Source organism: Leucopleurus acutus (genome assembly GCF_964270905.1).
Source record: "Leucopleurus acutus genome assembly, chromosome: 6".
NCBI classification, from domain to species: Eukaryota; Metazoa; Chordata; class Mammalia; order Artiodactyla; family Delphinidae; genus Leucopleurus; species Leucopleurus acutus.
In genome coordinates, this window is record NC_139149.1 from 118,727,991 (window position 1) to 118,752,092 (window position 24,102).

The 24,102-nt window shown below is 58.9% G+C and overlaps 2 protein-coding genes across 3 annotated transcripts in view; one reads left to right on the top strand and one right to left on the bottom strand.

The window, feature by feature from the left end:
• THAP4 (THAP domain containing 4) overlaps nt 1-3,427 on the bottom strand; it is a 40,850-nt gene extending 37,423 nt beyond the window's left edge. The window contains exons 1-2 of the mRNA XM_082840995.1: nt 3,323-3,427; nt 29-1,218 (exon numbers count right to left, since the gene is read on the bottom strand). Coding sequence (XP_082697121.1) covers nt 29-1,218; nt 3,323-3,399 — 1,267 coding nt within the window. The 5' untranslated portion in view covers nt 3,400-3,427. The remainder of the gene's footprint in view (nt 1-28; nt 1,219-3,322) is intronic.
• A 572-nt stretch (nt 3,428-3,999) lies between these two features.
• Nucleotides 4,000-24,102, top strand: ATG4B (autophagy related 4B cysteine peptidase). 2 transcript variants are annotated; one of them, XM_082841450.1, is made up of 14 exons: nt 4,000-4,070; nt 12,720-12,821; nt 12,973-13,044; nt 14,630-14,728; nt 15,127-15,228; nt 15,482-15,550; nt 15,755-15,827; nt 17,972-18,051; nt 20,416-20,609; nt 21,096-21,174; nt 21,365-21,510; nt 22,685-22,741; nt 23,010-23,103; nt 24,015-24,102. In XM_082841450.1, the coding sequence occupies exons 1-14, from the start codon at nt 4,061-4,063 to the stop codon at nt 24,086-24,088; spliced, it is 1,251 nt and encodes a 416-aa protein (XP_082697576.1). In that variant the 5' UTR covers nt 4,000-4,060; the 3' UTR covers nt 24,089-24,102. The 2 variants fall into 2 exon arrangements, with proteins under 2 accessions (XP_082697576.1, XP_082697577.1); XM_082841451.1 differs by lacking the exon at nt 15,482-15,550.

The window sequence follows — 24,102 nt, forward strand, 5'->3', positions numbered from 1 at the left end:
CGCGCGGGCGCCAGGCCCGGGTACTGACCGCGGCCGGGGGCCAGCAGGCTGCTCAGGTGGGGGAGGCTCAGCCGCCGCAGCCGGTCCAGCTTCTCCCGCAGCTCGCGCACCTGGCTGTCCGAGCGGCTGACCCTCTGGCGCAGGGCCCTCAGCTCGCCGTTCTTCTTCTCCACCTGCTCCTGCAGGCAGCACACCTGGCTCTTGCTCTGGCGGGAGGAGAAGCAGTAGGAGTGCAGCGAGTCGATAAGCTTGCAGGCTCCTGACGCCGACAGGATGACCTCGTTGATGGACATGGGGCTGGCGTCGCTGTGCTCGCTCTGCACGGCCTCGGCAGCCGGCTTCGGGGTCACGTCGGTCGGAGGCGCCGAGGGGCCCTGAGCGGGCTTCTGCGGCGTGGCTGTGAGCGATGAGCTCGCCGTGGGGGGCGCGCGTGGCGGGCTCTGAGCCGGCCCCTTATCGGGCCCCGGGCTGCTCCCGCTGCAGCCGGGCTCGGCGTCTCTCTTCGGCCTCTTGCGGTCCACGGGCTCCCGGGGGACGGCCGGCCTCTCGCGGGCATGCTTGGAGGAGAAACTGTAGGAATGAAGCGAGCCAATGAACTTGCAGGCCCCCGACCCCGGGGGGGTAAAGTCATCCACGGAAATGCCGCTCCTGTCCACCAGGCCCCCGTCCGGGGAGGTGGCGTTGTCGTCGCCGGCATCCACAGCACAAGTGTTGGCTTCTCCCTGGCCGCTGGACGCGGTGGCGGAGGCCGGACCGTCATCTCCGTGTCCTTCTGGAGGCTGTCGGGCCCGCTGCAGACCGGCGGCCTCCCGGGTAGCCCTGGCTGCGGGTCTGCCCTGTGACGCGCCCCGCTTCAGCTTGCGGGACTCGGGCTTGGCCATTAGGCTTTCACTCGAGCACGACGACGACGACGACCCTGCAGCTGCCTTCCCGTCAGCAATGTCACTTGCATGTGCCCTCAGACCCCCCGAGGCCTTCCTGGTGTCCTTTCTCCGGGGGCGGCCATGGCCTCCGGCCCCCCGTTTCTTCTCAGCCAGGTGGAAGATGGACGGCACGGCCGTGGGCTTGAGCAGGCGGTGCTGGTCCTCCAGTCTCTTGGAGAAGCTATCTTTGGTGAAATGTTCACTACAGAGGAAAGAATACTTAGTGGGCGTCCAGTTATCCCTCTGAACAGCCTTCAACCACTGGATCAGACGTTTTGAGTCCTTCAGGGGGAATCTGCAGGACAAATGACAAATTAGAAAAAAATAATTAAATGCCTCCCCCTACTACTATCAACTATAAAAGCAGAACAAGTGTATTTGCAAACACCCCAACCTGTGTTGACTTTACCCATTTAAAAATTTAACAAAGATCTAAGAAATACCTTCTACTTGCAACTTATTACTGAAATAGAAAGATGAAAGACGGCACTGCCTGCCCTTAAGAAGCTTACAGTCCATAGGGTGGATAAAGAGTGAAGGTGGCTACCTCCTCCCAGGCTGTGGTAAATGCCCTGCAGGGATACAGAATCCTTGGAGAGACAGCACAGATGGACAGCGGGAAAGGCTGCAGGAAACCCTGGAAATAGTTCCTAGAAGCTCATAGCTGGCCAACCCTCCTGGTGTGCCTGGGATGCAAGACTTGGGGTGCCCAAAGGAAGATGGTTGCCCATCCCCATTTAGAAGTCAGGCCAAGCATCAGACAGCAGAGATGGGAGCAAGAGGCCAGGAGAGCGTCCCAGACACACACACCCCCGCCCCCGTGCCCCAGCTGCGGCTCAAGGAGCTGAGGATGCGAGACTAGCTTGCAGAGCAGGCGAGACTCAACAGCCGTGGCTCTGCGGCTCCCTTTGAAAAGCAACCAGTCCCTGGCAAACACTGAAAAAGACACTTAATGATCATTTTTTTCTCATTCAGTCAAGATGTCTACTTAGAAAACTCTGGTGAAACTACACATACGAGGGTGGGAGTAAAGCGGCCATTCCAGAGGGCTGTTCTGCTGCACCTGAGGTCACCTAACCCACCTGACGCTGCTGGGGACCAGGACCATGGGGACACCAACTCCTCATGAAGCTCCAAGCAGCATGATCCTCTAAATTTCCTCACTGCTTTGGGAGCCCATTACCCGAAGCTCCCCCCACCCCCCAGTTCCCACGTCCTCGGCCATTATGAATGCCAAGAGCAGCCTCCTCTGCAATGCTTTGCCTCCGTTTTCAAATACAGTCACACAACTAAGGGCTCTGAAGGAAACTCAAGTAAGCATGCTGGCTGACCGCTGAAACGACCTGCTGTTACTATCCTGATAGGTTGCAACGACCTAAGACTTAGCGCAACCCACCATGAACTTCCAGTAAGACTACAGGACAAATGTCCTCCAGGTTTGCAAAACTTGAACACCATCCTGCAATATCAAAAGGAAAACAGAAAAGTATCCGGGAGGAGATTTCTAAGGTGAAGTTCCTTCTGCTCACTGTTCTGGTACCTCCAGCGTGGAGATCGTAGAAAAGGACTCGCTGTAAGAAGCTGAATTCCAGAGCCTTCACGAAGCAGGCCAGGCCAGAGAGAAGGCCAGCCCCTGCCCTGCCTCGGGCCGGTTTCAGTGGGCGCCCACGGAACAGAGCCCTCCACGACTCGCAGCTAAGCCCCGGCGAGGAGCGGGCTGGGCCGGCCCCACGCTGGATGCTGTCAGGGACCTCCCGGGACTCACCTCCGCGCGGCAGGGCTACCTTCCCCGAGGCCGACCGCGAGGCCCCTTCTAGGACACAGCATCTGGAGCGCGTGTTAATCCACGAGGCGCATTTGCTCGGCCACATCCTTGATCGCAGAGATCAAGACGGGCTCCCCCGTGACGAAAAAAGCAGAAAAGTCACAGCAAACGCAAGACGACAACCGACCGAAGGAAGCGTGTTTCCAGAACACACCGTTTCTGGAGGCTGGCGGCGCCAACCCGAACCCATGGGGCGCAGGGTGGCCACGGGGTGGTGGAGAGGCTGCCGAGGCCGCGGCGTGGGCGCCGGGCGGCCTCCGAGTGGGCATGGGGAGCGCACCGGCGGCCGAGGGTCGCGGGGGTCGGGTGGCCGCGGATGGAAGCCGCCAGCCGCGGTGGCCCGAGGCGCCCGGCCCAGAGACGCCGGCCGGGCCAAGGTCACACAGCGCCGCGCTGACTCACTCGCGGGACCGGCCCGGTGCCCGCGCCCTGAGCGACCCCGCGTCCGACAGGGCCGCGCGGCTTCAGTCTCCCCGCGCGGCCGGGCCGGGCCGGGCCGGGCCGGGCCGGGCGGGGGCGTGGCCCGCGGGCCGCGCGGGCGGCGGGCCGGCGGCGGCGGGCGGGGCCCGGTTACCTGTGGAAGGAGACGGCGCGCTTTTCCCCCTTGCCCTGCCGGTTGGAGCAGTTCGCGGCCGCGCAGCAGATCACCATCTCGGGCCTCGGGCCGCCGCGCCGCCGCCTGGCTCCGGCCCTCGTCTCGCCGCGCCGAGCCCCGGGCGGGACCGCCCCGAGGGGAGGGCGCGCGGCGACACGGCTGCGGGACGTGGGAGCCAGCCCCGCGGCTCCCGCCGTACGGCAAGATGGCGGCGCCCGGCCGCCCGCCGCCCGGCCGCCAGGCCCGGTCCTCGGCGCGCCCTGGATACCCGGCACCTGGCGGGGCGCAGCCCGTGGATCGCGGCGTCTAGGGTGGGCGGGGGCGCCCGGGGCCGGCATCGCCCTGCGGCGACATGGCGCATGGGGGGCATCCGTACGGCAAGATGGCCGCGCCGGCGGGCCTGAGCGCACGACGGGCTCACGAGCCCGCCCCGGTGCCCTGCTGCCCGCTCGCGCCTGCTTCCGCTGCCCCGGTGGGTCGCTGCTGGGATTCCCGGAAGCACGACGCAGGCCGCCGTGGAGCCGAGCGCGCGGGCCCGGGCCTCCGCGCTGGGTCCGCCGTACGCCAAGATGGCGGCGGCGCACTTCCGTCGCGTACTTCCGGCCCCGCCCGCGCCCGCACCCGTTCGGCCCGGATTGGCCACGGCGGCGGCCCGTCGCGTCTCTCTGCGGAACCGTCGGAGCGACGCCGGGCTCAGTCGGCGGCTCTGGAGGGAAGATGGACGCAGGTGAGGGTCGGCGGGGCGCGGGGGGACCGGGGCGGCGCTCGCCGGGCTGCTTGGCGCCGAGGCCTGGGCCGGGGCTTCGCCGGCGCGGCCTGGGCGCGGGGCGGAGCGGGGCCCTGGGGCGGAGCGGGGCGCGGGCGGCGTCCGCGGGAGGCCGGCGCGGGTCTGACAGCCCCGTTTGCGTGTCTCTCGCTTTTCCGGGCCGCCCACAGCGCCCCGGCGGCCGGTCCCCCGGGCCCGCGGCCGGCTCGGACGATCGGGGCAGCGCGGCGTCCGGGACGGCGGGTGGGGACGCCGAGCGGTGCTGGAGGCCGGGCGGAGCCGGTTCATGACACTGCGGTGGGGAAGCTTTTGTCCGTTCGCTAGGAGTTACGAAGGGGAAACTTTCACTCTTATAAAGTTACGGGGGTGGGCTGGAGGCGAGCAACATACTCCACCACTCAAACCATACGCATTTTTTTTTTTTCAAATTCAGTAACCAGTAGGTGATCTAAGCGTTTTCCGTGACTGAAAAGACGGACTGAATCCATCTCATCATGTCTTAATTCTCTAACACAAAGTGTGTGGGGGCTGGGGTGGGAGGGTGTGTGCGTATACGTACGTATGTGTACATCTGTGGATGTGCTGTTGTGCTCTGTTTCATCATGTTTCTGCTCCAGGGGGGAGAATTGTTTAATTTTTGCTGGCACGCTATTTTGGATATTTGTCCAGTATCCTTGAAAGCATTCTTACACCTTGAAAGGCCCTCTTTTTCATCCCACAGCAGTTTTAGTTCTTTTATAACTTGTAGGGAGTGATTTGTATTCAAGTATCCCCACATCTGTAAAAACTTTCTTCTGGTTTAATTCCACCTTTCATTCTGGATGGCATTGTTTTTGCCTCATTTTTTTTTTCCTGGTAGCTGCAGTGTAAATTTAATGAATTCTCAGTTTGGAAACTGTAATATAGACCTGTATGGCCAATATTTCAGTGACTTGTGGCATCTTGTCACTTAAGTCACAAGGTAGTTGGACAGAATGGTAGCCATGACTCCCAAAACATGATGTTAACCAGAAGTATTGTGAAGTTGTTCAAAACAGAAAAAGTACTAGGCCCGGGGTCGGGGAAGGAATAGAATTATTTAGTCATCTACTTTCTTTTAGGTTATGACTGCTTGGGTGCCTAAGAGCATTCACTGGGAGACTCAGTTAGGGTGGAAGAAACAGTTTTGTGATGGTCGTTTTACGTTAAACGTGAAAACCATCACGTTAAAGTTGAGTAGCCACATGGCGATACCTCATGGGACACAGATCACTGCTTCAAAGCAGAAAAGCTGTTCACGTTTGAAGACCTCTCCTGATGCTAATAAAAACGTATATGACATTTGTAGGGTGTTGTGGAGAGTTTTCTTTCTGCTGTGGTGCTGTACCACCTTTTAGGATGATTAGTGGTCCAGCCTCCCCTGATCCCTGGAGTCCTTACAGATTCTGCCTTCCTTGCCAGATGTTATGCAGTTCCTGGTTGTTTTTATAGTCATCCGTTCAATAACTATACTTATTACTGAGTGTGGGTTTGTGTCTGGCATTGTTCTAGACCCTGGGGCTAGAGAAGTGAACAAAATAGATAAAAACCGTGTGCTGGCTGACATGCTAGACATGACACCCACGGTGTGGCTCGTGGGCGGGTGACGTGGGTCAAACAGGAGGGGTTTGGAGTCGCCAGGATGGCCCAGAAAGGTCTCACCACAGAGGTAACTTTTGACCAGGACTCAGAAGCAGTGCTGGGGGAGGGCAGGCGTCCTGCTCCAGGAGCATCCAGTGGCCAGTGAGGCCAGGGTACAGTGGGTGGGGGTGAGAGAGCTGAAGACGGAGCAGTGATGCGGCCCAGGTGAGGCCTTGTTGGATCGTGGTAAGGGCGTCCGAGCGGGCAGAAGATACTTCGGAGACTTTGAGAGGAGGAGTAACGCGACTTGCTCGGGCTGCTCTCCTGCAGACGGGCAGCAGCGAGGCCAGGAGACCAGTTAGGAGGCTGTTGCAGTACGCCGCGCGCAAACCCTTGGAGGCCTCAGTCAGCGTGGGGAGAGGGCGTTGACCTCTAGCTGCCTCGGCAGGTTGAGACAGTGGGACTGTACCAGTGGGACGTGGTGAGGGCAGGGTGGAGAGGGAGGGGCTGGAGATGGTGAGGTTATGGCTTGAGCTGAGAAACTCAGGTGGGGAGACATGGGGAGATCCCGCTTGGTGGGGAGCTGTTAGGAGTTTGTTCTTGTACATGGTGACCATGAGGTACCTGCTAGATGTCCATGTTGTGACGTCCAGAGAGCCTTGCGTCTGCAGGCCTGGAGCTGAGGGAGGAGGGCGGGGCTGGAGGTAGAAGTGTGCAGGGGGCCACTTTGGACGAGGTCACTGAGGGTCTGAGTGTGGGAGGAGAGAGACAGAGCTGGGAATGGGGCCCTGGGGCTGCTGCGTAGAGGTCTGAATGTGGCAGGCAGGCCCCAAGCACTGTTCGTTCAAACACGCCCGAGGGGCTTCCCCGGTGGTGCAGTGGTTGGGAATCCGCCTGCCAACGCAGGGGACACAGGTTTGAGCCCTGGTCCAGGAAGATCCCACATGCTGCGGAGCAACGAAGCCTGTGCGCCACAACTACTGAGCCTGCACGCCTAGAGCCTGTGCTCCGCAACAAGAGATGCGACCGCAATGAGAAGCCCGCGTACCACAACGAAGAGCAACCCCTGCTTGTCACAACTAGAGAAGGCCCGCGCGCAGCAATGAAGACCCAACGCAGCCAAAAAAAACCCGCTCCAGTTGGCACTTAAATCAACCCGCTGTCCGTTCCTTGAGGACAGAGCCGGTGTCTTGTGCTTCATCTCTGGTACTTTACATTGTGTCTGGTATGTGGCTGGCCATCGAAGAAGCAGAACTTGAATTGGTGTTAACGCACACATCCCTGTCCTGTAGACGTTCCTGGGCTGCAGAGTCTGTGTGTAACGGAAATGCAGTGTGTTGGCGTCAAGTGTGGCTGATGAGGAGGGCAGCTCACTGCAGGGCAGCAGGGCTCGCTGTGGACGCTCTGTCCAGCGTGGCCACTGAAGCGGCGTGTGCAGTATTCTCATGCCGCTGAAGTTCCAGCTTTTCTTCCCTTCCATTCTCCTTCCCTTCCTTCCTTTTTTCATTCGGAACTGAACCACCAGCGTTTTCATATAAACTATTTGGGGTTTGAAAAAACTATTTGCAAACCTGTTATCTTAAACATAAGCATTTTCTGAAGGAAAGGAAGATTCCTTGTTCTAATTTTATTCATAAAGCATATATAATATATGTATTTACGGAGTATAATCTCTCAGAAGTATAAGCATTTTGAGGAAATGTCTTTGAAATGTGGTACATTACACTTAGCTCTAAAGGAAAAGTAGTGGTGCATGATTTTTGTCGTTCTCCCTGGTTGAGTTATGCAATTGGGACTGTCATGTGGTTACATTTATGGAGCACAGTTTGCTATTTTCTATCATATTAATAACATTAAATTGAAACATTTTAAAAATGGAATTGCCATTCGGTTAAAAGGCTTTCCACTTCCTCTTCTGGGTGTGATCAGGGACACCCTAGGGAGGAAGAGGTGGAAAATCAGGCGTTTGGGACCCAGGTGACCAGGTAGGAAAGGTGTTTCTAAAAGGCTTCTTTCTCAAGGTGGATGGTGCCTGTCTTGCTTCTGTGTGTCATCTTATTTCAAATTAAAATCATGGGACTTCCCTGGTGGCACAGTGGTTAAGAATCCGCCTGCCAGTGCAGGGGACACGGGTTCAAGCCCTGGTCCGGGAAGATCCCACATGCCGCAGAGCAACTAAGCCCATGCGCCACAACTACTGAGCTACAACTACTGAGCCCGCGCGTCTAGAGCCCGTCCTCTGCAACAAGAGAAGCCACCGTAATGAGAAGCCCGTGTACTGCAATGAAGAGTAGCCCCAGCTCGCCGCAACTAGAGAAAGTCTGTGTGCAGCAACAAAGACCCAACGCGGCCCAAAATTAATTAATTAATTAATAACAAAAAAAATTAAGTTAAAAAAAAGATTTAAAAAAATTAAAATCATTATCTGGGCATCTGGAGACTGGACTTCTTTGGGAAGTTGGGCTCCTTTTAACTCAGGAGGTGTGTGAACTTCAAATGAAATGATGTCGGGTGTGAAGGTGCTGAGGTTATCACAGGGCTGTGGTGTGAGACGAGGTAGCCCTCTGGGCGGAGTGCGGAGGCTGCTGGCCTCAATCCCCAGTGGAGCTGGTCAGTCTGAGAACAGTCGATGAGGAACCTTCGAGGGTGGGCTCCTCGTGTTGGTCGGCCTCTGTGAAGCTCAGTGATCGCGAACTTTAGTTTTAAAAGGGAAAAGTATTAGTTTTTCTGTTGGAGTCTTTTCTGGACTGGTGTTCTGTAATGTTTTCTGTTCTGCACAAACATGAATACATATTTGTGGCTAAATTAATACCGATGATAAAACAAAAGTGTTGTTTGGTTCAGGGAAGGGGGAATTTAGTTTCCTCTTGTAAGTAATGAGGTCTGAGATCACACGAGGAAGAGGCACAGGAGGTGCTCAGAGCCATGGCTGGGGGTTGCCCACGGTGCTGGAACCCGTCCTGTGTTCTCAGCCCACTGGGCAGAGCTGGCAGCTTCTCCCCATTTCGTGGGTGAGGAAACTGAGGCTTAGAGATTTGAGTCGGGTGTCATACAGCTAGCGTGTGGGTTCTCTGTCTCCAAAATCAAATCTTAATACAAATTAGGAAGTTGAACACTGGAGGTGAATGGAATTCGGAAAAGTCTTTCATTTCTCCGTTACACAGGCTGAGCCGAAGGTCAGGGAGCCGGGGGTCCGGTCCAGGTGCCCCGGCCCGTGGCCTCGCGGGTGGGTGTCAGGAGGGAGGGTTGGTCCCGTCCTCTGCGCAGGCCCGCGGGGACTTTCTGACAGCGGCCCGGGAACGAGAAGCCCTCCGCTCGCCGCTCTTCTGGTTGAAGCCGCCGCAGGTCCGTCTCTGTGCTGCTTTCCGGGGTGGAAGCCTGAGGACAGTGAAGCAGCCCGGGAAGTGGCCGGCGGCCCTGCCCTTGCGAGCGGGCTCCGTTACCGGGTCCGGGTCTGGTAAAGTCACTCGGGCGGTGGACGTCGTCCCGGGTGTTGCACCTCCCTGTGGTCGTGGGCCTTGGAGACGAGGTCTCCTACCCGCTTCAGCGATGACCCGCGTGCGCTGCCCATCGCCACCCAGTGAGGATCAGAGCTCTTCTTGTGTGTTGACGTGTTTCTTCCTCCCGTGAGCCTCGAGGAAAGCTGCACCACTCCTGCTTTACCAGCGAGGAAACAGGCGCGGAGGGTTCCCACGGGGGGAGCGACGGACTTCTGGCCCCGCGCGCTGGCCGGATGCTCTGCCCGGTGCCCCGTGTGGCCCGGAGAGGGGAGCAGGGCCTGCGGGGTGTCCGCGGCTGGTTCAAGAGGCAGGTGTGACCCGCACCCAACAGGGGGCAGGACTCGGGTGGTCCTGCCATCAGGAGGAGCAGGGAGGTGTGGGCCCAGGGGACGCGGGGACCACCTGCATTGTCACCTCCCGGCTGCACCTGAGCTGCTGGGCCCTGCGGCTGCCACCTTGCCCATTTTTTCCCTTCAGGTGCCTCACGCAGTGAGGACTCTAAAGGCTGAGACTGCACAGCCGTCATTCTGTTAGTTACAGCAGGAAGCTCGGTGATGTGTTCTAACTTAATAGGTAGGACACCTGTTACTACCTTCCCTCTGAAGTTGGCTTTGTTGCCTATAAAGTTGGCTCATTACCCTGAGAGATGTGCCTGTTTTGCATGTGGTGTCTTTGGAGATGAAAAATCCCCTCCACTGCAGGGCGGCCGGCCGTGTCACCTGGCTTTCAGAACGAACCTTGTTTCCTTCTCTTCCTTATCTGCTTGTCTCCCTCGTGGTGGTAGTTTTCTCACTGTGGGAAGCTAGGTGTCTCAGGAGTGTCTCAACAGTCCTTTGATGTGTGCCGCGTCCCTCTGTCGCTCAGAGCCTCCAGCGTTTAGAAGGCATGTCTGCCTTCAGTTCAAGGCTGCAGTCTCCTGGGGTCTCGGTCCAGCAGGGTGAGAGGTACAGTCCCACAGCACTGTCAGTTGAAATCAGGTCTTGTTTGCGTGCTTTTTTCTTGGAGTCATCTTTGTGGGTTTTGAGCGTACGTATCATTTAAGCCTCGAGGTCAGAGAAGGCCGTGCTTTCTGAAGATGTGGGGTGGCTTTCGAGGGGCAGCAGAGACACATGATGTTTTCAGCTCCTTGAAAAGGTAGAACTTTAACTCATCTCAACTCGGTTTTTATAATCACCTGCAGAAACATGTAATCTTATGTAAAAAAGGGGAGAGAGAAACTTGGACATTAAATTATTTACCCCTGATCCCAAAGCGGCCTGGCTGACATCGTCTGGAGAGGTGTGGACAAGCAGACACATCAGAGAGAAAAGACTGTCTGGAAAGACATGTTCCCTGCCTTGCACCCAGCCCTCTGGGCAGCAGAGCTTGCTCTGGAAGCACAGGACTCCTCTGACCCTGTAGGATTTCAGGTGAAAAGAAAAAAGGCAGAGCTGGGTCTGGGTTCCCAACATTCGAGAATTCTATTTTTTTTTTCTTTTTGCAAGGGGGAGGATCCCTTTTTTTAAAAAAAATAATTATTTTTGGCTGCGTCAGGTCTTAGTTGCGGTATGGGGAATCTTTCGTTGTGGCTCGAGGGCTCAGTAGTTGCAGTGTGCGGGCTTAGTTGCCCCGCGGCATATGGCATCTTAGTACCCCGACCAGGGATCGAACCTGCGTCCACTGTATTGGAAGGCGTATTCTTAACCACTGGACACCAGGGAAGTCCCAGTTTGAGCATTCTTGAAGCGGTGAACACAGGGCCTTCTGTTGAAGCAGATTTGTTCGTTCAGTGAGCGCTGCTATCCCAGCCCTGTGACTGTGAATTTGCTGTGCATCCAGTTAATCCTTTTGGATGTAGTAGAATTGCTTGTCTTCGTCCTTGATGTTAGTGACACCAGCTGATCTTGGAGCCTTTTGTCTGCCAGCCTCCTCGTGAGCCCCTCATGGGAAGGGTTTCAGGGACACTTCAGCGCTGCGCTGCCAGGGCATCCTGTTATATGTTCCGTTTTATGGGTGAGGGGCTTTCCACACCAAGAGGCTAAGTGCCTGCTCGGGAACCTCCAGCCTGTGAAGGCCGGAGCTGGGAGGTTGTGGGATGTGGGCTGGCAGGGATGTGCATGCAGCAGGACACTGTGAGGCCCTGAGACATCTGGGTGGGGTGCTGCGACCACCACGTGGAAAAGGATGAAGAAACCACAGGTGCGGCGTGGCTTCATTTATGGATCTACACATACAGGCTTCTGGAAGGAGAGTCAGTGCTGGGCACGAAGCTGAGGGTGATTTTTTACATTTTGTAGTCTTCGGGGTTTTTATTGTTTTTTTATAAATAGCATATGTCATTTTTACCAAAAGGTAGGGCTGTTGAAAAATAAACTCCGGTGTGGGGGAAACGCATTTAATATCTTTGATTTTCCAAAGAGTTGAGTGCAGGTGAAGGGTAAGAGAGCACTGTGGAGCTGGTGAGGCAGCAGCTGGGGAGATGGGGTACCTGGGACACACTGTGTGCCCCTCACCTCGCGGGCAGTGGCTGAGCTCTGTCGCCTCCGGGGCCGTGTGCAGAGGGAGGGTGTCCTCTGCCGGAGCTCCAGGGCGGTAGGGACACGGCCTCTCGAGCTTCTTTGTGGAAGCCACACGGAAGGGAGTGCTCACAGAGGAGGCGCTCAGGCCTTGGAGACACAGCAGGTGGACGCTGCTGCACGCATGGCACCTCCTTAGGAAGTCGGGGTGCGCCCCCCAGGTTCCAGGCCTCGCGGCACCCGGGACCCTGAAGGGCTTTGCACTAGTTTCAGGAGGTCAGTGTCCCTCCCAGGAGTAGTGTTCTGCCCCTCTGCTGCTCACTGCATTACGGCTCCTAACCCAGAAGTCGGGATGGCCACTGCATTACGGCTCCTAACCCAGAAGTCGGGATGGCCACTGCATTACGGCTCCTAACCCAGAAGTCGGGATGGCCACTGCATTACGGCTCCTACCCCAGAAGTCGGGATGGCCACTGCATTACGGCTCCTAACCCAGAAGTCGGGATGGCCACTGCATTACGGCTCCTAACCCAGAAGTCGGGATGGCCACTGCATTACGGCTCCTACCCCAGAAGTCGGGATGGCCTGGGAGCCCTGGGACGGCCAGGAGGGCTTGCTCGACCTTCTGTGCCATCTGGGGCCGCCCTCGTGTACAGAGATAAAGGTTTGGGCTCTTGTGTTTTTGTCTTTTTAGAGTTAAATTTGAACCAGTTAAGGGCTTAAATCAGGTGCCTTTTTTTCCCCTCCTTTCTGTGCCCTGGGCCTGGCCCCCAGCTGGTCTCTCACCCTTGGGTCTGCCAGACAATGACTCTGTCTTGAATTTGAGAGGCTCAGGAAGTGGGTGCAGGGCCGCTGCCGGGTCGCGAGTGTTTGATTTCTCAGTGTAGTGGTGTGGCTGGTGCACTGAGATGCAGAATTCCACGTGTGCTCTTTGTACGGAGATGCTATAAATTATCTCTGATGTTGTTTTATGAAATCATAGAACTGTCATCAGAGTGTGTCTTTGCTTTCCATAGCTACTCTGACCTACGACACTCTCCGATTTGCTGAGTTTGAAGATTTCCCTGAAACCTCGGAGCCTCTTTGGATCCTGGGTAGAAAGTACAGCATCTTCACAGGTACCAGCCCTGCCGGAGCCTGCTGTGCTCTGCGTGCTCAGTCTGCAGAAAGGACTGTTTGGTGGTGGTAGTTATCTGCTGTCTCTCTGTAACAAGTGCCCTGGAAACTTACGGCTGTGTGTGCATGTTTCTTCTCTCGAACGCTCTCTAGAAAAGGACGAGATCTTGGCCGATGTGGCGTCGAGACTTTGGTTTACATACAGGAAGAACTTCCCGGCCATTGGTGAGTACTGTTTGTTACAACGTGGGATGAAGCGCATGTGATTCAAGAGGAAAACTTAGGTTTCTAGCTTTGACTTCAGTGTGTCAAGTACTTGTCACTTGGTGTCATCCTGAGGCAACCCTAGTTAAATAAACCGGCTGAGGTCTTGCGCCTGGTGGTGGCAGAGCTGGATTCCAAACCCAGGGCCGCTGATTCTGCTGAGGCAGTGCTGTTTCTGACTGTAAGCCACACTTTATTATTGGGGCCTAAAATCTGGATAATGGGTCACGACCGGCATTGGAAACGTAGAGCAGAATGGGGCGGGAAGCGGTGTGGCACGTCACGGTCGCGCTGCAGCCTGCTGCTCCCGGGAGGCTCGTGTGCCTGTGCATCTGGTGTTGTCCTGCGTCGTAGCTGTACAGCGTGCTTCTTGCTGTTGGTCCAGGATGTTGGGACGCCCTTGCTCCGTACCCGTTGCCTTTTCTAGTATCTCCCACACCTAGTTGTGGTGGGAGATGAAGGTGGATGTGACGTGTTTCACGTGATACGAAAGCATGTTCCATTGAAGTGATTCTCCTCGCGGTACCCCTGGAGGTGGACAGATGGGGCCTGGCTCCGCGCCTGGCCTCTGCCAGTCAGAGAACCCCAGGCCGAGGTTTGGGACCAGGAGGCGGCCCTGCCTTGGCGGCCTGTCTCGATTGGTCCCACTGCTAGATGTGCTTCCATCTGTCCCCCAGAGCTCGACGTCTGGGAACACTGGAAGGTAGGGGGTGTGGCCATCATCACCAGGGTTAGTGTCTAGTGACAGGGCTTGTCAGACATGCTTGGGAAATGTTGGTTCATCCAGCAAAAGTTCTCCTTTCACCCCTACTTGGCCCTGGACTCAGGGGTGGGGTCGCCTGGCCTGTGAGGCTCACTGTGTGGTCGGGAGGACAGACACCTGACCTACAGCGTCCTGAACCCATAGGTGTCTGAACCCACAGGGGCAGGGCAGGCTGGAGGGCAGCCCTGTGTTTGGAAAAGCCATCGGGTGGAGCGTGGTGGCTCTCCCGGCCGTGTGGTCTGTGTCGGCCTTGGCCGCGTGGAGCCGACCGTGTGGGGCGTGGGTGGGTGGCTGGGGCTGTTTCTGCACACCTGGCTCTGCCTCCCCCAATCCCACCACTGCCCCAGGAGGTGGGCCTTGTCCCCTGCGCGTGTGTGCAGGAGGGGCTGCCGGAGGGGCGGGCAAAGGATGCAGCCCCCCCACGGTGGCCCGCGTGGTCTCAGCGCGGTTTCCTGTCATCTTAGGGCCTGTCTCGCGCACACCTGGTACCGCGGTGCCCAGTGTCAGAGTCTCCCTGTGCCCTGGCCGGTGGGCGGCGTTTTCCGCATTACTCATGAGGCTGAGCATCTTTCCATGTTTCCAGACATTCTTTTCTCTCTGTGACTTGTTCACGTCTTGGCCCATTTTGAGGGGGTTGTTAGGACGTTTCACTTCCCAGCAAACGCAGCCTTGGTGTGAGCAGGTTCACGTGGCATGTGTCGCCTGACGTGGAGGTGACCCGTGCGTGGGCTCCTGGCCTTGGTCTGACGGTGAGTGCCTCTCTGTCTCTGTCCTCCACGGCAGGGGGCACCGGCCCCACCTCGGACACGGGCTGGGGCTGCATGCTGCGGTGTGGACAGATGATCTTTGCCCAAGCCCTGGTGTGCCGGCACCTGGGCCGAGGTGAGTCAGCCTGGGGCGGCCACGTCCGCAGGAAGCCAGGAGGGTGGTGGGGCCAGGTCGGCGGGAGTGGGTCACCACGAGACGCTTTAGGATTTGGGGTTTCCTTCAGCGACGACCCAGTGGTTCTTGTCGGTTAGAGAAAGGGGCTTTAAAGAAATGTTGATAAACGTTTGTCTTGTAGAAATTATTTTTAAACTACTGAGCCATTCTCTCCTTTCTGTATGGATTTGTCTTGATGTGTTGGCATCTGTGTATTTGAAATCCCAGAGAACTCGGTTCTTAAATTTAGAAAGGTTCACGAGAGGTTTGGGTACCATGAGTGCCTTGAGTGCCTTAGAAAAATGAAACCTTCTTGCCTGTATTTTGGTGAGACTGAACTTTGTCTGTGTCTTCCGTAGACTGGAGATGGACGCGGCGGACGAGGCAGCCGGACAGCTACTTCAGCGTCCTGCACGAGTTCCTGGACAGGAAGGACAGCTGCTACTCCATCCACCAGATAGGTGGGGGGTGGCAGCGCGCCGGGCCCATGCCTTGGGATGCTGCGACGTCGGGTCCCCAAGAGCTCTGGCGTGCTGTGAGGCGCAGGCCAGCAGGGTGGGGACGGCCCTGGGCCAGTGGTGAAGTGCTGTGAGGCGCCCCGTCTCTGGACACCAACTTGGTGGCCTTGGACGCTGGTCCTCCCGGGCTCTGGCCGGCAGTCCGGGCGCTCCTGTGTCTTAATCCAGCTTCTGAGCGTCGTGTCTCCACCTGTAGACGGAGGTGCGGGTAGAGCCCTGAACTCGCTCGCCTGGGCCATGTCCCCAGTCCTGCTGCCCGGTGCAGGTCGGTGGGGAGGGGACACCTTGAGGAGGAGTCTGTCCCTTTGGGAGGACGCATCCTGGTGCCAGTCAGGAGCTCGTGCCCAAGGCAGGCTTCCTGTGACGCGCGCCTCACGCCACACGTGCTGGGATCGGCCTCTGTGAGGCGCAGGGAGGGGTGTGGGGGTGGCGGGGCACGTGTGCCGCTGACCGGCTCTGTTTCCTGCAGCACAAATGGGAGTCGGCGAGGGCAAGTCCATCGGCCAGTGGTACGGGCCCAACACCGTCGCCCAGGTCCTCAAGTAGGTGCCGAGTGCGCTCCTGCCCTCCCTGCAGGGTGGCACGGGTGCCCGGGGTGCTCAGCCTTGCCTCAGTCTTTGCTGCTGAAGGAAATAAGGGGTCTCGTCCTCTTTTCAAGACCCTCAGGAGGGTCCTCAGAGGTGACCGTGCCGGTGGTCTCGCGAATTGGGATTTCCGTTTCTAGTGAGGCTGAATGCCTTCATCCAGATGCAGCCACTGGATCGGGCCTTTGCTCCTTGTGTGTCGCGTCCTCTCCTGTGCCATGGTGTCTGGTGGCCTGGGAAGTGGGAAGTGGTCGTGGGGTGACGACACTCAGGCGGGCAGCCTGTGGCCACCTTGGGCCTCCGCCTCTGCTCCCGCCCATCCCCTTGCCTTGAGACTGCTGTCTTCAGCCTTGGCTCCCCGCGCGTCCGCCTCGCGCCTCTGCCGCCTGCTCCCGCGCTGCAGGAGTCCCCGTGGGTGCCTCCCTTTGCCCCTGGGCCCAGCGTGAGCCTCCTCACCTGCTGCTGGGGTCAGTTCCTGGGGTCTAGGACACTTGCTCCGCTTCCTGTCCAGCTTCCAGCTGATCCCCAAGCCCACTGTGTCTGTGTCTCCTTGCCCAGCCCCTGGGATTTCCAGCCCCCACTGCCCTTTAGCGTCCTGGCCCAGCCCCGCTGCCCTGAAGCAGCCCAGTCGAGGTCACAGTCAGTTCCATCATCATGTCCCAAGGCCGAGTTTCAGCCCCGACTTACTCAGCTGTCTACAGGCAGCCCCCGGTGTGGGTGCTTGCCGCGCTCCTTGGAAACCTGGGCTGCTCAGCTGTCCTCCTCTGTCCCATCTGGTCGCCGGCACTGCTGAGCCCTGCGGGCTTGTCTCGCGCCTTTGGTCGCGGCTTTTCACCTCCTGTTTGCGCACGCGCAGCTCCTGATTTGTCCCAACTCCAGACTCACAACCAGATGCTTATTCGGCAGTGCCCCTCAGATGCCCAAGGGGCACGTTGACCTAATAGCCCAGACCCAGAGCTGGCCCTGCCCTCTGCTCCAGTGCAGCCCACTGCTCCTACAGGAACGCAGCACCACCCTTCCAGGGGCTCAGGCCAAAAGCTGAGCACAGCCCACCCGCGTGTGCCCGAGCTCTGAGCAGTGCTCTCTGCCCCCCTGGCCCCCCCCTCGCCGCCTTCTCTCTCTACCATCCTGGCGTCTCCCTCCAAACTGCAGCAGAGTCTGCAGCAGAGTCACATCCTCAAGAAACACGGTGGCCATCTGTTCCTCTTCTCTCAGCTGTCCTGGGGTTTCCCGCTGCTCCCGGGAGGGCGGCAGGCACAGGCCAGCATGCCGGCCCTGTCCTCCCCCTGCAGTGCTGTGCCCTTCGCCTGGAGCGCCCCCCAAGGCCTGCCGTGTTGCTCCCCGGGCCTCTGCGCCGAGGCCTCTCCCACCCAGGCCTCCCTGCGCCTGCGTCAGAGGAGCGCCCTCCCCTCTGCCCCTGCTCTGTGCTTTCCCCAGGCACTTAGCTCCCCTGGAGTGCCAGCCTCTCCTGGGACTTGGTTTCCTGTGTGTCCGTGTCTCTCAGCACGGGGGCCCACCTGGCCCTCGGTGAGCCCGGGAGGGAGGGGAGGGAGGTAGCCGGTGGAGCCCTGCAGGTGGCATCCGCTCTGGCCTTCCCACCAGGAGACCAGGGGCCTCCGCCCTCCACCCATGTCCCCAGGTGCGCTGGGTGCGCTCTCACCTGGGGAGCCCCTGCACAGCCCCTAAGGTGAGCTCAGAGGCCCTCCCGTCGTGCCTTCGGTCGCGGAATCTGCTCTTCTTTCAGAACCGTAATTCCTCGGCCACAGTGACCCACCCAGCACGGTGACTCCCTGCTGGGCTCTCTGTCACCCACAGGTTCTCTGTGAGAACTCAAGCCGGCCGTTGGCTCAGGGGCCCTGGGGGATACAACGGGGCTGGGCCTGCCTCGGGCAGTGTCCGAGACCTGGGCTTACATTCTGGTTGTTGCCCGTGTCCAGCCTGATCGGGAAGTGGCACCCCGGCAGGCTCCTGCACAGGACCTGCCCTGCACGATGGCGGCTGGGTGTGGCAAGCGTGGGGCCCGGGCGAGAAGAAGCGGCCGGCAGAGGCCACAGGTCTTCGAGCTGTGAAGGCTCATCAGTGTGTTCTGCCCTCTCTGGTAGGAAGCTCGCCGTCTTCGACACGTGGAGCGCCCTGGCCGTTCACGTAGCGATGGACAACACGGTGGTGATGGAGGACATCAGTAAGTGAGCCAGAGCGCGGTGTCGTGGCGGACGGGACCAGGGCAGCTCGCTTCCCTGCCTGGCCCGTGGGCCCTTGAGGGCGGTGCCGGCCAGGCTGAGCGGAAGGCCACTTGGTGCCCACGCTGCTTCTGCGTCTTCGTTACAAATAATTGACGCCTGTGTGCTGAGTTCAACTGCAAGGCCCTGTGTGTGCCCTGATGCGCCATGAAGAAGGGCGATTCACACTGGCCCTGGCCATCTCGTCTTCCGGCCATGCCAGGCGCTACTGGAAGTGTTTAGAATTCTGAGGAGTACCTGGGTTCATGAGGTCTCCTGATGGAAAAGCAGAGAATTTAGACACGTTGACAATGCTAATGGGGCTAGAAAACTACAAATGGGGGCCTGGTGCAGCCAGAAACCCACCCCTTACTAACAGGGCATTTGTATGGGCCAGGCCACGCGAGGATGCAGTGAGCCCCGAGCTCAGCAACAACAGTCCTGCTTCCCTGCGCTTGTTCCAGAGGCACCAGAGGGGCCGCGCTAGTGGCGACCATCTAGTCAGCAAGGAAAATGTTCTCATCACAAAAGAGCTTCAGAATCAGCGAAGCAGAACTTATAGTAAATTAAGAGAGACAGTATGGCAGATCGAATATGTAAAAATAAAGTTACAAGGATGTGAATAATACAGTAAGAGCGTTTAGCGGAACATGTGTCAAACCCTAGATTCTGGTAGCAGAACATACCTTTTCAAAAATGTCCATGGGAAAAAAAAAAAAAATGTCCATGGGACGTTTATATAAACTAATGCAGAGTAGATAGAAAAAAGGACAAACGCTTACTACCTAGAAATGTCAAACTTCTGTTTTAGCTTTGGGGTCAAAAAGAGTCAAGTTTACAGACTACATATCAGAATCTGATGTGTACTGAACTCAGGAGAAAACACGTACCTTTAATACTGGTGACCAGATCATAAAAAGTGAAGATGAATGGGCATCCTGCAGTTCAGCTCAGTTCTGGCCCTGTCTGCACACCTGGAGGTGGCATCAGACCCACAGACTGGCCCCCGCCCCCAACTTAAGACCCCAGTGGCCAGTGCAGGTGGTCACCTGTGCTTCCGACAGACTGGCTATGGGTTGGAGGTTCCCACGACCGTCTCCTTGGCTCTGTTACTTTGCTGGAGCGGCTGGGAGATCCAGGAGCACGTCACTCACTAGGCCACAGGTGTGTTTAAGGACACACCTCAGGAGCAGCCCGATGGAGGAGATGTATGTGCCTGGGCCTTCTGGAGTTTATGGAGGCTTCGTGACACAGGCCCGTTTAGGTTTGGATCGGGCCTGTTGACCAGGAGCGTGCCTGGTGGCGGTGTCCACGGTAGAGCGACCCGGAAACGGCTTGCTCCCTGTCAGTAGCGCTGCCTCGGTCACCTGTTTAGGACGCGCCCCTGGTGCCTAGCGGCTCGCGAGTGATCTGGAGGGGATGCGTTACACGCACTGAGGATGTACTACGTCGGGTCTGAAACGGTGGTGTCTCTAGTGCGTGCACCCCTTCCAGTTTATCTGCTGGCGCTCTTCTTGGGAAGAGCCCTCTGTTCTCCCCTCTGCCCTCGCCTTATTTACATTTGGAAGACCTGTTTTTAGAGCCAGCAGCTTCCTGGATTCTGTTTTTAATTCAAGGTGTTATCCCTTATGGTCATTATTTATTCCTTGTCCCAAATTCGGCCGCCTCTTTGACAGAGTCCTGTCGTTTTTGTTGTTCAGCGTTCTCTTTCTGGCATTAACTAGACTCAGGCTCACCTGGTACATTCCCTGCCCCATCCCTGGAATCAGCCATTTTCCCCCTGGTTCCTTTTAGTGGGGAAAGGTGTTTAGGAACCACGGACGGGGTGCCTGGTGTGCTTGGGGTACTGGAGTGGCTCTCTCCTACCACTGAACCCCGTAGTTAATCCGATTATTGAAGGATTACCCAGTGTGTTTAGACAGAAGAATAAGGAAGGAGAAAAGTTATCGCTCGATGCTGTCCTTGCTGAGGGGGGACCAGAGGGGCCCTGGGTCAGTGCTGCGTCCACCGGGCTGGTGGCTCTGTGGTGCTTGTTTTATTATTGCTTCTAAGATGCATGTAAATGTTTTCTTGCATTATTTTGTATGTATGCTTTATTTCACAATAAAAAATTTAAGTTAAACGCATAGAAAATGTGCAAATTTATTTTTTTTCCTCTGGGCAGCAGGGTTAGTGTTATACTTTATTTTCCAAGTTTGAGGTGTACTTCAAGTACTTGACTTTTTTATACTCGTTTCCTGTTAACAGTGTAAATCCTGTAACTGTTTCTCTTGGGTGAACTTCTGCCTACTTCGTTTAGCCCATAAAAGCACGTGTCCCTTTTTCAGGAAGGTTGTGCGGGAGCAGCCTGCCTTGTGCCGGGGCCGCAGCGCTTCCTGCAGGTTCCGAGCCGCGCTGTAACGGGCTCCCGGCCGGCCCTGAGGTCGCCAGCAGGCCGTCACCATGGAGACCGCTGGTGCTGCTGGTCCCGCTGCGCCTGGGGCTCACGGACATCAATGCGGCCTACGCGGAGACCCTGAAGGTGGGTCTGTGCTGGCCGGTGCCCTCCCGCCTGTCCTCCCTGCCCACCGGGGGGCTGAGGCCCCGCGTCCTCCCGAAAGCACCAGCTGTCTCCGTCTTGCCCGGTCCAGCCCTCTGACCGCCCTGCGGGCCCCCGGCCCCCGCCAGCTCACTCGTCCCTGCTGCCACCTCTCGCCCTTGCCCCTCTTGCTGACGTGGAGCTGCTGGCCTCCCATCTCCATCTCCACCCCCCGCCCCCGCGGTGCGCCGGCCACTCCCTGCGCCTGTCCGCCCGGCGTGTGTGCAGGCTGGGCCGACCCTGTCTGCGCCTCCCCAGCCTCCCCTTGTCCCTTCCGGCTGCCCGGGGCTTTCCTGAGGACCTGCAGCCTCGGCGTCCGGAACCCGCACCCTGTGGGTCTGGTCTTCGTCTGCGGTTGTCCGCACCTGGCGCTGCAGGGGGAGCGGGAAGCCCCTCGCTCAGTGACCCGGCCTGTCTTCCGCCCCGCAGCACTGCTTCATGATGCCCCAGTCCCTGGGCGTGATCGGAGGGAAGCCCAACAGTGCCCGCTACTTCATCGGCTACGTGGGTGAGTGGGGTCTGCAGTGACGTCGGAGGAAGGGGCGTGGTCTCTCGGGCAGCCCCCCCCACTTGACAGGCAGTGTGCCCCCACCTGGCCGGTGCGACGTGTGCCCTTTTCCCGTCCAGCCACGTGGCGCTGGTGGCTGTGGTGAGGCAGCTCTGTCGGCCTCCCGCTGACCTGCCTGCTGCCCGCCCAGGTGAGGAACTCATCTACCTGGACCCTCACACCACACAGCCAGCCCTGCAGGCCTCTGAGCACTGCCCCATCCCGGACGAGAGCTTCCACTGCCAGCACCCGCCCAGCAGGATGAGCATCGCAGAGCTCGACCCGTCCATCGCCGTGGTGCGTCCCCCGCTTGGTCCCACTGTCACCAGCTGCACGCGCGTGTGCCGGGGTGTCCCGAGGCATTTATGCCCAGTCCTGCTGCTGCTTTAGGATGAGAAGGAAGGCATCCCCGTTTCTGTAATCTCAGCGTTTTGGAATAAGTATTATGCTCACGTGGCTTAGAACTCAAAGGAGCATGAAGGGCTGACGGCAGCCTCAGGTGCGGCCCAGGCAGGCGTGTGCGCGCGAGTGTCCCGCGTCGCTGCCCTGCAGCACCCCTGCAGGGCTTCTTGGTCTGTCTTCACTCTTTAGAGTAGCCCAGTCTGCACAGCGGTCCCTAGGAATGAACCTCCTCGCTTGCTGTCTTCTGATTACACGGCTGGAATTGTTGGTTGTTCTCAAAATAGGTTTGAAAGAGGCCAAAAACACCTATAGGAATCATAACACCCCTAGGGGAGTGATTAACCGAGTTGTGGACATGACGAGGCACTCGGTCCTGAGAAGGGACGACCCCAGACGCACCGCCCATGGGTCTCGGTCGCGCCCTGAGGTCGGTGGCGGCAGGCTGGCGCGTGGGGGCTCCACTGTCACAGGAGCCCCCCCCCCCCCCCGCTGTGAGCTCGTGAACATCAGGTCAGGTGGGAGTGCGCATCCTGGCTCTCGTGGCCGCGGAGGACGGCTGCTCCGGGGAAACAGGCCTCCGTCTTCTGGCCACATCCCGCGTGTTCTCACACCAGGGCCCTGAGAAGAGCCCCGAGTGCCTTTCTGGTTCCCCGGCTTCTTTTTCTCCACGTGGCGGGTTGAGCATTCCCAGTAGCTCATCCCAACCCTGGAGCCCTGCAGACGGTAGCTCCAGGGGGACGGGGTCTGCACATCTGGTGTCCCCTCGGGAGGGGTCCGCTTATCCCCTTGTGCCGCATGCTGTGGGCCACTAAGGCCTGCGGCCCAGCCCCAGGGGCACGGGGAGGGGCGCGCTCTCTGCTTTGCCCTGACTTGTCATTGTGACCGGCTCACTCCCCGGTCAGTCCAGGCACAGGGCGAGGGTGGAGCTGTGGACGCAGCCCACAGAGGGGCGTAGGGGCTGGAGAGGCGAAGGGGGCCAGGTGTGCGGTGGCCACCACGCCCAGGACGCGCACGGAGGCTGGCGGGTGGGGCGTGTGTGCCACTCGCTTCCTGCTGGCTTTGGTTTCAGGGCTTTTTCTGTGGGACCGAGGACGACTTTAACGACTGGTGCCAGCAAGTGAAAAAGGTTGGTGGGGCCCCGCCCCCGCGCGGGTCTGAGGGTCCTTCCTCCCCTGCTCCGCGGTGCTCAGCTGCACCGCGTCTCGCGCGCCTTGCCTGGTCCTTGGACGCCAGGTGCGTCCTTGCTGTGATCAAAGCGCGGGGCCAGACTCTGCTGGAGGCTCACTGGGATTTCCAGTCCCGAGTCTGGGTGGTGAGGGGTGGTGGGCTTCCTGCCTGCACACGGCGCCTCCCTCTGCCCACGGGGCCCCTGACGCGCTGTGTCCTGCTGACAGCTGTCCCTCCTTGGAGGCGCGCTGCCAATGTTTGAGCTGGTGGAGCGGCAGCCTTCCCACTTGGCCTGTCCTGATGTCCTGAACTTGTCCTTAGGTGAGTCCGGATGCCCCAGGGCCCCGTCTCAGGTGGGGACGGGGGCGTCCCCTGTCTTGAGGCTGGGGGTGCTGCCTGCGTGATGCTTCTGCCCTGCCCTCCACCTCCCCAGGTCCCGTCCCAGTTGCCTTTGACCTTTCATGCTGTGCGGCCCCTCGGCAGCCCCTCGTGAGTGGGACCAGGGACGCTGCTGGTGCTGCCCTCCCTCCTCCCACCCGCTTGGGGCAGCACACCCGCAGCCCGCCCGGGCCCTCCCGCGCTCCTCCCGTGGCCCCTGGTCCTGACAGCCGGACCAGGCCAGGCTTCCTGTGCTGATGTGGCATAGGTGGCTCCGTCCCCACTGCCCGGTGGCTCTGGGCTTGGGGGCGCCTCCCCCAGAGTGCATCAAGTACGTGGCACGTGGGGAAAGGGGACCCACCGGGGGGGCCCTGAGCACATAGGGACTGCCCTGGGGAGGACTACAGACCACGCCTCACGGGAACTGCGGGGGTCGGGGCGCCAGCGCCAGACTCAGGACAGATGCCCCACCACACCCGGCTGGCGCAGGGGGCGGGCACCCCTCCTGGGATGGGACCCTTGCCCTCCTGGCCCCCGTTGCTTCCCTCTGGGCTCTGGTGAGGGGCGTGTCTGCCCCCAGCTGCACATGCCCTCACCCGCCCAGGCCCTTGTCCCTGTGCTCACAGGGCAAGAACCCCTCTCCCACCTGCTCGGACCCCCCGCCCGGGAGGAGGGCGCCTCAGCCGGGTGGTCCGGGCACCCTCCGGCCTCCCTCCGCGCCCTGGCCGGTCCGGCGCTGGGCAGGACCGCTCCTTCGTGGGGCGGGTGTGCTCACACGGGCCCTTGCTCCTCGGCCCGAACCCCAGGCTGAGCCACGCCTGGCACCTGCTGAGGTTTTGTCATGTTCCTTCTAGATGCTTCTGACGTAGAGCGACTGGAAAGATTCTTTGACTCAGAAGATGAAGACTTTGAAATCTTGTCCCTTTGAGGATCCTGCAGTTG